Source organism: Homalodisca vitripennis, chromosome 2, assembly GCF_021130785.1.
Source record: "Homalodisca vitripennis isolate AUS2020 chromosome 2, UT_GWSS_2.1, whole genome shotgun sequence".
In the NCBI taxonomy this organism is placed as follows: Eukaryota; Metazoa; Arthropoda; class Insecta; order Hemiptera; family Cicadellidae; genus Homalodisca; species Homalodisca vitripennis.
The window spans coordinates 126,783,218-126,797,361 of record NC_060208.1 but is presented as its reverse complement, the minus strand read 5'-3'; the positions used below and the strand labels follow the sequence as shown (position 1 = coordinate 126,797,361).

Genomic DNA, 14,144 nt, shown 5'->3' with positions numbered 1-14,144 from the left:
TTAGTTTATTCTTATTTATAACATAGGTGTGCAAGTACCATGTTTTAAATTTTTAACTGTAAATTTTTAACACCGCACATAGGATCTACTATAATTGTAAAATAATTTTAAGTGACGAAGTTAATTAGCTATATAAGCGTAATTAAATACATACAATTCCTTTTAATATAGCTGTTGACTATCAATTAATAATACCAACACTATACTGGCAAGCTTCTTACTTATAATTAGTGATTATTATTTAGTACTTGCACACCCTTTATTATTGATGTTTTCGTTTTGCTTCTATCAGTATGTCAAGTGTGTACATTTAGTGGATGTTTGTACTGGTAGCTAGCTAATATGTATGAGATAGACTAAAAAAGTTCTGGTATTGTTACATATAAACAACCAGCAGTCCACTGAACTAAAAATTCTTCTTCCTGAAGTTGGCAGGAGCCCTGTAGGTGAAAGTGCTAAGTTCTTTAAACTTCCTTTCGCCACTCATATCTAAAGCTACAGGTCATTTCTGATGAAGGAATGTGTTTTTATTGGGTTTTTTTAATGTCTTCAGAAAAAACTGTCAACATCTTATTCTGTGTTTCAATTTATAAACCACAATTTTAAATCTTTTGAGATACTTTATAAATTGCATATACAGGATATGACAGTAAGACATTGTAGTGTTACGTTCAGAGATATGAGTGAGCTGGCTGATGAAAACTACAACTTCCTAAAGAAAATTTGGACTGTGATGAGACAGGATACTTTCTTTACAACACACACTACAGTCATATTTGCTCTACAGAAATTTCAGAATCCGGTAAATAAACAGCCTTGTTGTCAAAACTAATCTGATATTGAAAGGAGTAGTGAAAAAAAACAGCAAAGGGCTTAATGCTTTCACCAGTGGTGCTGCCAACTGCAGGAACAGAAATTTCCTCTTCAGCATTAATACTTACTTGACTATATGTAACAATTCTAGGAACATTTTCACTCTATGTCATATAGATTTTGTAACTGAGGGTAATGTGGAAAATGTGAAAGTAAACGTTTTTCTCTCTTTTTTTAACTTCATTAGCATATTTTTTATTATTGTTATTGAATGTCTCGTATGGTTTCAACTTACTTCTCATCTAAACATCCCTATTTTGGCACGAGTTGTTGAATAACAATTTAGAAGGTATAAAGGTCATCCAAAAGTACAAAAACATTTTGTTTTGTTGTCTTGTGGACCTATTGATGGGACTACCTACCACTGCTACTGCTTATTAAATAATGTTGATACTCTCCTGCTTCATTCCAGTGTTAACAGCAGTTTGCTGTAGATAATTGCTGTTTATTTATTACAAAATTTTACACAGAATATAGTCCTATTATTGTAATTTCAATGTGAAAAGGTTTATTTTATACAAATTAATTAATGGATCTCTGATGTCTACAATAATGTAATGTACAAAAAACTTCACTGTAAAATAGTGGATTTGCATCTTTTTCCAATGTTAGTTGATTACAGCACAGAATCATTTGTTTGCTAGTAATGAAGAATGTAATCTGATCTGTTAAAGAGGTGACTGTGTAATTTACACTTAGTTGGTAAATAAATAAATGCAGTAATGACCAAAATTTACCAATTTTTCATTACAAAAGGAGCACCAGTTGCTCCAAACCAAACATGACATGATTGAAGACTTTTAAGATGTGATTGTTCTCAGTGGGTTACATAGTCCAAAGATGACAACCGGGAAGATGTATGCCCACTTATAATATCATGTTTGGAGTCAGTATCAGAGACAACTAATTATTTTTTTCCTTTTACAATTGATATCTTTTCTATTTCATATATACATTTTTTTATATTTCTGATAATGTAAAAATTATAAATATTTTAATATGAAAGATATCTGAGAATTCACAATTAAAAATATGTCAAAACTGTTTGTCATTAACAAAAAAATGTAGTGTTAATATTGTGTGAAAATTAGTGAAATTCTTATTAAACAGTGAAGGGTAGATAGGCTAGAGAGAAAAGAGAAGGGCCAGGCTGAAAAATAATGCTTTCCCACCCAAACAACTGGACTTTGTTGGAAAAGGGCCTCCTAAGGTTTCAGAAGCAGCAGCTGTTTCATGACGATGCCTTTATTTGTTGAGGAGAAAAGTACAATTAGACAGTCACTTTCCTTAGCTCTCTTTTCTGGTATCCTTTTTATATTATCCAAGGGCGGGGCAAAATAAGCAATAATACGGAGTTTCTACCAAGGGATCTCTACTTGATATATTCTTAAAAATAGTAATAGCTCCATAACTCAACAATAAAACGTGTGCAGCAGATTGAAACTGAAGTGAGAGAGTTTTAACAGAGTACAGTGGTAGTGAAAGGTTATCAAGTCCAAATATTTTTATTTACCTGATGACCATTATAAAAAAAGTTTCTTCCGGGTTTTCTGTAACATTAGCCGAAAACATAGCTGCTGTTTTCCTACAAAGGTGATGTTACACCAGTGGACTCAACACTTCTAACAATAACATCTAACACATGCTGGTGTTATAGGTCCAGTGGGAATGGCAGCAGCTGCAGCCATTATGTCTGCAAAGAAAAGAAAAAGACCACACTCTTTTGAAACTAATCCTTCCATCAGAAAACGCCAACAAAACAGACTTCTACGCAAGCTAAGAGTAAGTATAAGTAGCAAATCAGGGATTTGTTACTTTCTGTTTTTACAGTTTCTTGTTATTTTAATATCTAACACTGATTAAGATTTTTGATCTTTTTGGTTCAACTAACACATGAGTCAAGGTGTTACATATATATGTATATGTTTCAAGAGGTTTTTTATTTATTGAAACTGACTTATGTTGTGTACTTGTTTTCCTCAGTAAAAAAGAAATCAATTTATGAACTGACTACAAATAGTTTAAAATAGGTCTGGACTTTGTTTTCTTAAAACATGAAGTGTAATCAATAAACAGTCTTCATTGTTTATTGATAGCATAGAAGAAAGAACATAGGAAATAAAATGGAAGAAGATAGTAATATTAAAATTTACTGTTTTAATGTATTATTAGTGCAATTTATTCATCAATGTTTAATATGTGAAGGTTCCAAAATGTTGCCTCAATCTCGAATTTGATTGACATGGTTGAGACATGGTACAAAACTTAAATTTCCGGCGGTGATTGACTCAACAATCCGTATTTAAACAATATTTAATATAGTACACAGTTTAAATATACAATTAACCATATAACTGCATGCAACATGTTTTAATGTATCAATTATAACCCTTTTTTTGTTGCTTTCTTCCAATTAGGTATTTGGAGTGCTAATTAACTATGGTGTAATTATGTATGGTCTGTCAGATGATGAATTTGCCAGATGCAAATTACACATTTGGCTATTAGTGCTGTTTACTTCTTTCTGTAATTGTGTTTTGGTATAAAAACAAACTGTTAAACAGTGTACAATTTACTTATTAGTGTAATAATATATATATTGATGTTTGGATGTTTCCACAGTAACAACCTTTAGTTTGTTTTATTGTTTATAATAATGCTGCCAAGTGCATAGAGTTTGATGATCTATTGCTGATATTACTTTATTGCGGAAAAATATAATGAACATAAATTTAGTTTATAATTTCATGGCCTCTCAAGCGGTTTAGCTGGTATAGCTCAACAAATCTTAAAAAAAATAATACACATGGACAATTTTGATTAAAACTGAAAAGTTTGTAAAAAAACTTAAAATATTTCATACTAACATATATTCCAAAATATATTGTATTTTATTTTACCTGAAACAAAATCTTATTATTTTCTTCATTTTATTGCTAAATGAAACAAAACAAAAATGTTAACAATTGGTTATTGGACAACAAGTTTTTTAGGAATATGGCAAATACACAAAAATTAGGGTGGCAATTTAAGGGGGTAACATAGCAAAATAGCTATGGCACTCAAAGGGATAAATTTACAAAAATTGCATACCACGTGTTATACTTTGACTTCTATTCATTGGTAAGTTTGTGATACCCATCAAGCACATTAAATTTCCAAAAGTACGAGGGTAATTCTGAAAGTAAGGTCCGATTCGTGTTAACCAGAAAAACAGTAAGCGAGCAGCGAAATGCGCATGCACCCTGACTCCCGGCATACATTGCGCGCAGAACGACGCCATTATGCAGTGAAATCGTTGTAGTCTGCTGTTGTCTGTGCCTTTTTTAAATGTTTAAAACTATTTAACGTCCCGCCGACTGTGAAATACGGTCTATGATACGGTTTTTGACAGCAAGGAACGTTTCAACAGCGGATATTCATCGACAGATAAGTGAAGTGTACGGTCCAAATGCAATGAGTGACAACAAAGTGCGGAAGTGGGTGAGAGCTTTTAAAGATGGACGGGAAAATGTCCATGACGAACCACGATCTGGTCGGCCGTCAGTGATCACCGAAGATTTGGTGAAAGCCAAACTGTTTCTTTATTAGCAATAGAATTTCCAAACGTAGAACCCCAAGAGTAGAACCACATTGTTTAAAATTGTTTCTGAAATTTTGGATTTTCGCAAATTGTGCTCACATTTGGTTCCCAGGCTGCTTACTGAGGAACACAAAAAAAAAAGAATGGGTATTGCTCTTGAATTTTTGATCCAATATCATCAGGAAGGTGATAACCTTTTAGACCACATTGTGATGGGTGACGAGACGGGTTTCGCACATAACCCCAGAAACGAAACGCCAGTCGATGGAGTGGCCTCACTCGACGTCACCTGTTAAAGTGAAAGCAAAAAAACCATTTTCCACACGCAAGGTTATGGTAACAGATCTGGGATATTGCTAGTCGAGTTCATGGAGCGAGGAACAACAATAAATGCGGCCACTTATTGCAACACTCTGACTAACCTTAGACGAACAATACAGAACAAGCGACGTGGCCTATTGACAGCTGGAGTTTCGTTGCTGCATGACAATGCCAGACCCCACTCTGCCAACCAAACCCAAAATCTCAGCAAATCGTTTGGTTGGAAACAGCTAGAACACCCGCCATACAGCCCAGACTTGGCGCCGAGCGACTTCCACTTGTTTCGCTACCTAAAAGAGTTCCTAGGCGGGAAGCGCTTCGACACTGATGACAAGGTGAAACAAGCAGTACAAGACTGGTTATCGTTGCAGGCGGCTGACTTCTATGACACCGGCATTCAACAATTTGTAGATCGTTATGACAAGTGTTGAAACAAAAGTGGAAATTATGTAGAAAAATAGTGATTAATGTCAGGAATCAAATAAAACAAGATTTTTGAAAAAATGTGTTGTGGTTTTTTTTTAAATAAAAAAACGGACCTTACTTTCCGAATTACCCTCGTAGTTAAACACCTTAACTCAGTTATTTGTTAACCAAAAATGAACTCATATTTTGTTGGTCATTATTCAGTTTTCTGTGTATGTCATTGAATTGCCACACAATATCCTTACCATTGAATCACTAGTCTCATTTTTCAGTAAATCTCACAAACCTGTTAACAAATTTCTAATATTCATTGCATTGAGAAAAAAAATTATAGCTGCAGGTTGCTTTAGAGTCAAACATCTAGAAGAGATTGTTATATTGTTCATTATTATTAACTAGATTGATCTCTGTTTCATAAGTTTGCTTACACATGTGGGACAGCAGGCTGTGGTGCTGGTAGACACCCCTGGCAGGCCCAGCAACAGGATGCAAGTGTGTCAGAGCCAAATCTCTTGAAGTCATTGTGATATTTTTCATCTCAGTATTGTCAACTTTATTATCCCTGTTTTTACAGCGAACAATAGATGAGCTTGCTACACGTGTGGGACAGCAGATTGTGGTGCTGGTGCCACCCATGACAAGCCCAGTAACAGCTGCAAATGTGTCAGAGCCAAATCTCTAGAAGTCATTGTGATATTGTTCATCTCAGTATTGTCAACTTGATTATCTTTATTTTACAGCAAACAATAGATGAGTTTGCTACACGTGTGGGACAGCAGGCCGTGGTGCTGGTAGCCACCCCTGGCAAGCCCAGCAATAGCTACAAGTGCTTTGGTGCAAAACCTCTAGAAGACATTGTGAGTTGAGTTGTTTTAGTTATTAGATGTGATTCTTCTTACTGGGTGGAATTTAAAGTTTTAACATGTGGAAATCTATGACTTTCGCTAATTAAGAATATTAAGGTTTCTAATGAGTTCACCCTGAATTTCAATAACATTTTTAAGTTGGAATAACTGTTACTAGTACAAAATTTTACTAAAAAAGTACCTGTAACATTTGGGGAAATAATAACAAAGAATATGTTCAGTTAAAGTGGTTCGAATTTTTACAATTTAATCTTGATTGCTCCAATTAAAATAATATTATGATAATATACTCATATTACACCAATATTGACTGGTTTGTAAGATTGGACATTTTCTGTTCTTTACATGCATGTTGATAAAAAGAATGTTTTAACTTTGAATAGCTGTTACTTGTTTTATTGATTTAAAAATCAATATTTATTAACAAATTATATTTTTTGTGGAAAATTCAGAAGACAGGAGTGTTATTAGCTTAAAACACTGATTTATTACAGTTTTGTACAATGTTATAAATTAAACACATTTTTCTTGTACAACACAGTCACATTATGTTTATATTACACTTTTAAGCGAAAAACAATATTTACAAAGAAGGATTACAATTAAACTGCTAAAACATTTTATTCAATCTGGTATATAATATCACATTTTTTAATATTAGTGTTGATTAGTAATGAATGATCGAAATTAATTTGTTATACTGTACTTGTAAAGCAATTACAATAGCTCATAATACAATGTTTCCTTTATTAACATTACTCCTAATATTTTCATTTTGTTAGTGTGTTCAGCAAGTTAGCATTAAATTTTCAATTAAATATTGCTGTTTTTTTTAATTATTTTAATTTATTTAAATAATGGATGTTTGTTTAATATTACTGTTGTAATTATTTATGTTTATCTATTTTGCTTTATCATTTCAAATTGTTATTTCTCAGTAAAATATTTTTGTTATCACAGAGAGGCTCTGTTTTAATAATCATACTGTATTTAAATATTGCTTTATTTATTTTGCATTTTGTAAATAAAAGTTAATAACAATAAATGGGCCATTCCACGTACGGAACATTTTTAGTCATATTTTAGTACTATTAAAATTTGTTTCTCAAATATAGTTACGTTCTGTTTTTTAATTTCATTTGCTACACGTGTGGGACAGCAGATTGTGACATTACAGAATACAGAATTAAAACACAATTTTTCACATTCAGTGCTGTACTTTTTGTAAGCTGGTATCAGTGTAAAAGCTGCATGTAGAACCATTACGTACGGAACATGTAAAGTGCACCTCGAGCTTGTTCATTAAAAATAAACTACATGTAGCTTAATTACCAATCTTCAAACTCATATATTTTTTCTATGAAAATACATGACTAAATATTAATAAAACATAACATTTGAGTAAATATTTATAGTTGTAACTTGCCTGCAATTTTTGTTTGTTCTTTACATACTGGTCAAGGGTTACATATGGTACTTGTGCTACAAATGTAAAGCACATACTTAAAATTGCTGTGTTATATTACAAAAAGCAACTGTAAGTTACAGAAAAATATTCTTTTTGTCTCAGAAGAACTATTAATTATTTCTTAAAGTTTAACCCTGGAAATGGCCATCATTTTTCCCAAAATGGCAGGCACTTTTTGGTGATTTTGTAAGGGTTTTGTATTTTAATCATTGCTCATCTATTTTTTAAGATAAAAACATTTTAAAAACATCAATGTCTTTAGAAATAAATGCAGTTTCCCAAAAAAATATTAAAGATTGAATCATTTAATATACTTTTATTTTTTTACAGATTAACGTAAAAATATTAGTACAGAATAAATTTTTCTCAAAACGTATAGCACCCTCTCAGGTAATATGAAAGTTTTTAGAATAATTTTAAAATATACAAAAGTTTGCTTATGTACCTCAATTACAAATTACAAAAAAAATATTAAGGTAAAAGAAGTTTATTGGTACTTTTGGATAATATATCTATAAAAACTACAAAATCTGAAAAAAGTTTGTATAGCACTATTATGTATACCATTGTGACATTTTGGAATTTATTGGATGAACAAATATTTTTTTCTAAGAGATAAATATATGTAGAAGAGAAAAAATATGATATTTATAGAAGTTTACATTGTATAAGATATTTTTATATGGCAAGAAACTTTTTTTTTAATTTTTACAAAAGTCAAAATTGTGAAATAAATGCCTAACTTTTTTAGCTAACAATTTTTTTTTCATCCAAATATTATTTACAAAGATAGTACGTTTATTGAAGTTTAAAAAAATGTACAACAATGTATTTTTATCTCTATTATTTTTTTGTTAAAAAAATAAAACAAGCTATGGTCATAGAAATAAAACGCTAATACCCTCAGAAAAAGTAAAAAAAACTTTTTTACTTTTATAATAAATACCTTTGCATAAATTTAAATCAAAATTTAATTTTAATCAAAATTAAATTGTCTACAAAATAATAAAACACTGAACCTACGTGAACATAGGCTTATTATCAGTTTCACAAAAATCCAACCTAATTTGCTAAAACTTAACCTAACCTCTACATTTTTCACTTCACTAATTAAAAAAAAAAAAACAATAAACAAACTTTTATTTATACACACTAAATAACGAAAAGTCTAAAATATCCAAATAAATAGCAAGCGATACACTAATACCGGCAATGGCGCAATAACAACAAAGAAATCAACACGGCAACCATGCGATGCGCTGTTCTTCTCTACTGGCTGAGTCGGTGATTGCGCAACAGAACAAAAATAAAATACTAGTTCATAGTCTTCGTTGTCTATTATACTGTTGCTTAGAGCAATTCTTCTTCTTTGTTTTGATATGATTTTCACTATTTCCAGACAACAATAAAGTAACAAAAATAACAAAATTTAATGAAGCTATTTTCGACGCATTAGGCATTTTGGGATTTTACAAAACAGGAGCTTTTCAAACGCTTTTTTAAAAAACATTTATTTTCCTACTGGCTATTTAAAAGATGTTCCTGAAAGCCAAGAATACACTGTTTTCAATGACGACACTTACGATCGTGTAGAACGTAAACTCACGTTAGGGAATTTTTACAAACATACGGTAATTTTAGCGTGTTCGGAAATTACGCAAACAAATGGCAATCGGAAATGTGAACATCCAAGTTTAGAATTTTATAATGAAAGATTTAACTTAACTATAGAGCGTTTTATGATATAATATGAAACCTTGAATCTTTATCTTTAGACTTACGTATGTTTTACTTCAAACAAAGTAAAAATAGACTTGCTGTGAGAGATCATATTATGACATAGTTAATGCGTCGAAAATAGCTTAGTGCCATTTTGAAACTGCAGTTAATGCGTCGATAATCGCTTAAAGCCAGTTGCAGGGTTAACCAATCTTGAATTTCTGTTAAGGAATACATTTAAAATTTTCAATACTAGCTTAAAAGTAGACTAAAGCTTTTTTGTTATAATTAATTTATACCTAACAATATTATTAATGCTTGAACATAAGTTGCTTAACCTTTTGAATGCCAAGAGCCGATGTGATCAATCTGTGGGTATTTCCGAAAAGTGCTGAGGATCGGCCCGAGGGGTTTTCTGAAAAAAGCAGAGGGCCGACTAGATCGGCTTTTCAAATATTTATTATCCTGTTACTAATTGTTGACATATGGCATTGTACGAAGTCTCATTATATACATAATAAGTCAAGCATAGATTATCTATCATGAGTTGATTTTTTTAAGCTAGTAAAAGGTATTTGCCAAATATGAGAGACAACTTGTTTTGCTATTGCTGATGTTCATTATTTTGCACTAATATATAAGAAAAGTCATACTCAGTATAACAGATACTTTTTTTAAATCTTGGTAAGTTATAATTGTTTTTACTTGCATTGGGAACAATGAAAAATTTGCATAAAAATGTATTAAGATAAAAAATAAATAAAATTTTTCTTTACCAACATGTTAAAAAATTTTAATCTTTTATTTACAAAATTTTAATTTAAAAACTTTATAATCTAAATAAATATTGATAGTTGTATCCTACTTTCCGTCAACACAGTAAGACAAAAATCATGCCATTATATTTATTTATTTTTTTTACTGTCAATTATTTTGTAGAACACACAAATACCAAACATAAAAAATCAAAACCCAGTTATAAAAATAAATTATAACTCAGTTATACAGATACTTACTTTTTTGTAATTTGTTTTGTTTGTTCATATGTATATAGGGAGCAATAAAAAAGACGCATATAAATAAAATAAGATCATTAAATTAAATTTTGTATTCCAAAGTTTAAACAAATTTCAACATACTTTATCATTCAAATAAATATTACAAGTTAAAGCCTACTTTCCGTCCTACATAATAAAAGTAATATCATCTCATATGTTTATTTTTTTAGGTTATTAGTTATTTGGCTGAACACTACACAACCATCAAAAGAGTGCTTGGCACTTTAATGATTTTAATTTCCATTATTTTATATTTTTCCTATATGTAACATTACATAAGGGACACAACTTAAGAATATAACAATTTTTGTAAGTTCTCTAGAAATTTTTTAACTTTACTAATTTCTTTTTTATTTAGATTGCGGCAAGTGCCACTGTAGATTTGAATTTGGCGCGCGTAATCTTTCAGTAGCCGCGAACACGATTGCCAGCTGTGCTGATTAGGTCATAGCTTAAACAATAGGAACCTCCTACTATCCAAAATTTTTCTGGATAGGTTCTGGTAGGATGATTCCTGCCTAGGTTGACAAGCAGAGAGCGGAGGTTTGAGCGAAGTCGTTGTGCGGGTATCGGGTAGAAGTGAATGTATGTTGCCTGGGCTTAAGTATAATTGTTAGGGAACTTTTCGGAACCGTATCTAAATTATTAGTTTATCTTTCGTCATCAAAGCTGGTTGGGTTTGGATAGGGGAAATCTAGTGGCAGATCCACGGTTAATTATTATTCCTCTGGAAATGAACCCTCTTCCGGTCGCGCCGAGATGAGGTCGCAAGATTACAAACTATAAATACCAAATTTGAGTGAATGTTATGTTAGTTTGTAGCAATGAAGATGCTGTTTATTGTATTTATGCACAACTTATGAATAAAGTATTTTTTGCTTTGAAACCATTTACTTTTTAAGTCATTTTTTAAAATCTAAAAATGAAACTTAATCATGTTTTCTGTTCCATACAGTACACAAAAACAACGGAACATATTTTATGCAAAAATATAACTTGTAACTTACCTTTTAAGAACATGTCTCCAGATGTGTTGGCAAGAAGAAGGATCAAATAAAAAACATTAAAATTTTCCTGCAAATTTAAAAGCACAAATATTTATCTTTAAATTGTTATTCAAAAAGTGGGAAGACAGTTTAAACTACCCGAATTTTAAGAATAAGTCCAGTTGACAAAACAGAAGTTTTTTTTAGGCTATTATAAAGCGGAAAAACATCCAAGTGATGCATTAGTAATAATTGATTTATATTTTTATTAATCTTGTCTACCTATTTTGATAGAATGGGCCAAATTTGTTTTTAACATATTAACTAATGTTAAATTATACTCTGTGTCAGAGTATGTGAGAAAATTATTTGTTCCAATTAATCTTGTCATAAATTTTCCAAATATGTTTTGCTTACATTGTTCTGTTTAATCATCTCCAACTTGTGCTTAAAAGGTGAAGAATCTGCGCACCATGATTATGGAGGAGCTAGAGACAGCCTTGGCTCAGCAGGCTCCACCTCCTGTACAGGATGACCCATCACTCTATGAGTTGCCTCCTCTTGTCATAGATGGTATACCCACCCCAGTTGAGAAGATGACACAAGCGCAGCTTCGCGCTTTTATACCTCTTATGCTGAAATATTCCACTGGTAAGTTTGCAACAGTAAACTGTAAACAGTGAATAGCATTGAGCTAAAATAATTTTTAGGTAGGTTGGTGGAATTTCCTGTAAGTTTTTTGCAGTTTCTCCGATCATGACCACAGAATTCAAAATTATAATCCAGAAAATGTGTATTGTATGGGGGTTTGCTGCTCATTGCGAGCTTGTGAACATGATGACTAATATAATTTATGTAATTTTTAAAATATCCAGACTAATCTTATTACAAAGGCATTACTTAATGATGAGTAAGGCATTACATGCTTGATGAGTTTGTTAGTCTTAACCAATAAACCATTTCAAGATGGTGCTCATTCATGTTTGAGCATATTGTTGACTCAAATAATTTCCAACAAAGACACAAAATGATACATTAAAACAATATACATTTTATCATATTTTTCTATATCTCTTAAGATTTTCATGTAGTGCGTATATATAAAGTATTAAGTTGTGTATAAAATTACGGGAATAATTGTGAACACGATAAGTACTATAGTTCTTTATAGATTCAAACTAAACTTGGTAAAGAAGGCAATATTTGTATATAGCGTGATGGATTTTGTTAGTCAGACTTAACCAACAAACCATTTCAAGGTAGCAACCATTCAAATTCGAGCAAAAGTTTTATCTCTGGTATTTCATAATCTAAATCAGAATTGACAAGCAATTTCAAGCAACATTTATTCTTACCTATTTTTCAATAACTTTTAAGGTTTCAATATGGTGGCCAATTAAAGTTATAGAAGTATATGTTTAAACATAATTTCAAATTATTTGTAATTGAATAAAATCCATGTTTTTATAATATTTTTGTCTTGTAAGGTTTCAAGATTAGAGAGGTTCTAAATGCTTAAAAGTGTTATGATTATACACCCCTGTCTAAAATGATGGCACCACCCTTAAAAATAGCTTTTTAACTGCATGAGACTTTATAAGTGGTTTTGGTATCAACACTAGTAACATAGAGTTAAGTAAAACCACTATGAAAACAATTTAGGGTTAGGTCATAGTGCCAACATTTTCTATATTTCTTCATTTATGCATGGCACAAAGGTTTTTCAAGGTTTTGCCATCTCATTCTAAACTATACTAATAATAATATTTATTTCTATTGAATAGTTGAAGAATTTTTAATGTAAATCAAAGTACTTACGTATAATGTAAATAAAGTAAGAAAATAAATTTAATTAGTTCACAACTTATTTAACACATCAAAATTAAACACACAGATAATTTATGAAAACAATGAAACATATAAATAATGGGTCTGAATTGATTGTCATGGAACTAAAAGGACGGATTAACTGGTCAGCCATATTGGTGAGGATAGTGTGCAAGTGATAATGGCACACATCATATCAACAATGTAGTTACCAGGTGCCTTTGTTTACTGCTGCGTTGCTTTATACCTGTATGTCTCTGGAAGAAAGGAAAGGAAAAGAAATTCTTCTTTTTCACTCATTATCGTGAAGGACAGTATTAAAAGACATTACATTGGATTTAAATATTTGTGCAACAGTTACCATTATTTAAGTATACTATTGCATTTAACTGACGAAATATATTTCATGGGAAACTGCGTCAATAATGTGGAGGTCAGGTATGGAGTTTGCAGGGATTCAATTGAACGATGTACTAAGTAATGTAATGCATGGTTGTGTGCAGGGCGTGTAAAACCAGGCTGGGGGAGAGAGTCAACCAAGCCTCCCTGGTGGCCAGCTGGACTGCCCTGGGCCAATGTGCGCATGGATGCTCGGTCTGAGGAATCCAAGCACAAGGTATCCTCACTCCTTCACACTTTACATGAGTCTTCTTAAGTTAGTTATAAATACTTTCTGAATCAAATCTCACTCCACAAAGATAAATTCAAATCTACCTTGTCATATTTTGTCAGAGCAAGATTTTCCATCATCTACAAATAAACAGCTCAGTTTTAAACTTTAAAATAGCTTACTCTATAAATTTATTTTTTGTCAATAAAAAATATAAACTTTTGTGAGGCAACATCTGTGTTTAGTATACTATTTTACTACTAAATATTATTACTTTTACAAAAATCAATATACAACTACAAGTTTAGTAAGTTATACAAATTTTCTCACTTGCACACCTTGTTGAGGTTTTTATTTGATTAAAACAATATATTTCAATCATATATTAGGAAATTCATTGTCTACAT

At 31.2% G+C, this 14,144-nt stretch overlaps 1 protein-coding gene across 3 annotated transcripts in view; it reads left to right on the top strand.

Annotated features, from left to right (window-relative positions):
* LOC124354690 (DNA-binding protein Ewg-like) overlaps window positions 1–14,144 on the top strand; it is a 73,656-nt gene that overhangs the window by 12,799 nt on the left and 46,713 nt on the right. For all 3 annotated transcript variants that reach the window (XM_046805330.1, XM_046805328.1, XM_046805327.1), the window contains exons 4-7: window positions 2,531–2,655; window positions 5,944–6,060; window positions 11,756–11,951; window positions 13,631–13,743. In XM_046805330.1, coding sequence (XP_046661286.1) covers window positions 2,531–2,655; window positions 5,944–6,060; window positions 11,756–11,951; window positions 13,631–13,743 — 551 coding nt within the window. The remainder of the gene's footprint in view (window positions 1–2,530; window positions 2,656–5,943; window positions 6,061–11,755; window positions 11,952–13,630; window positions 13,744–14,144) is intronic.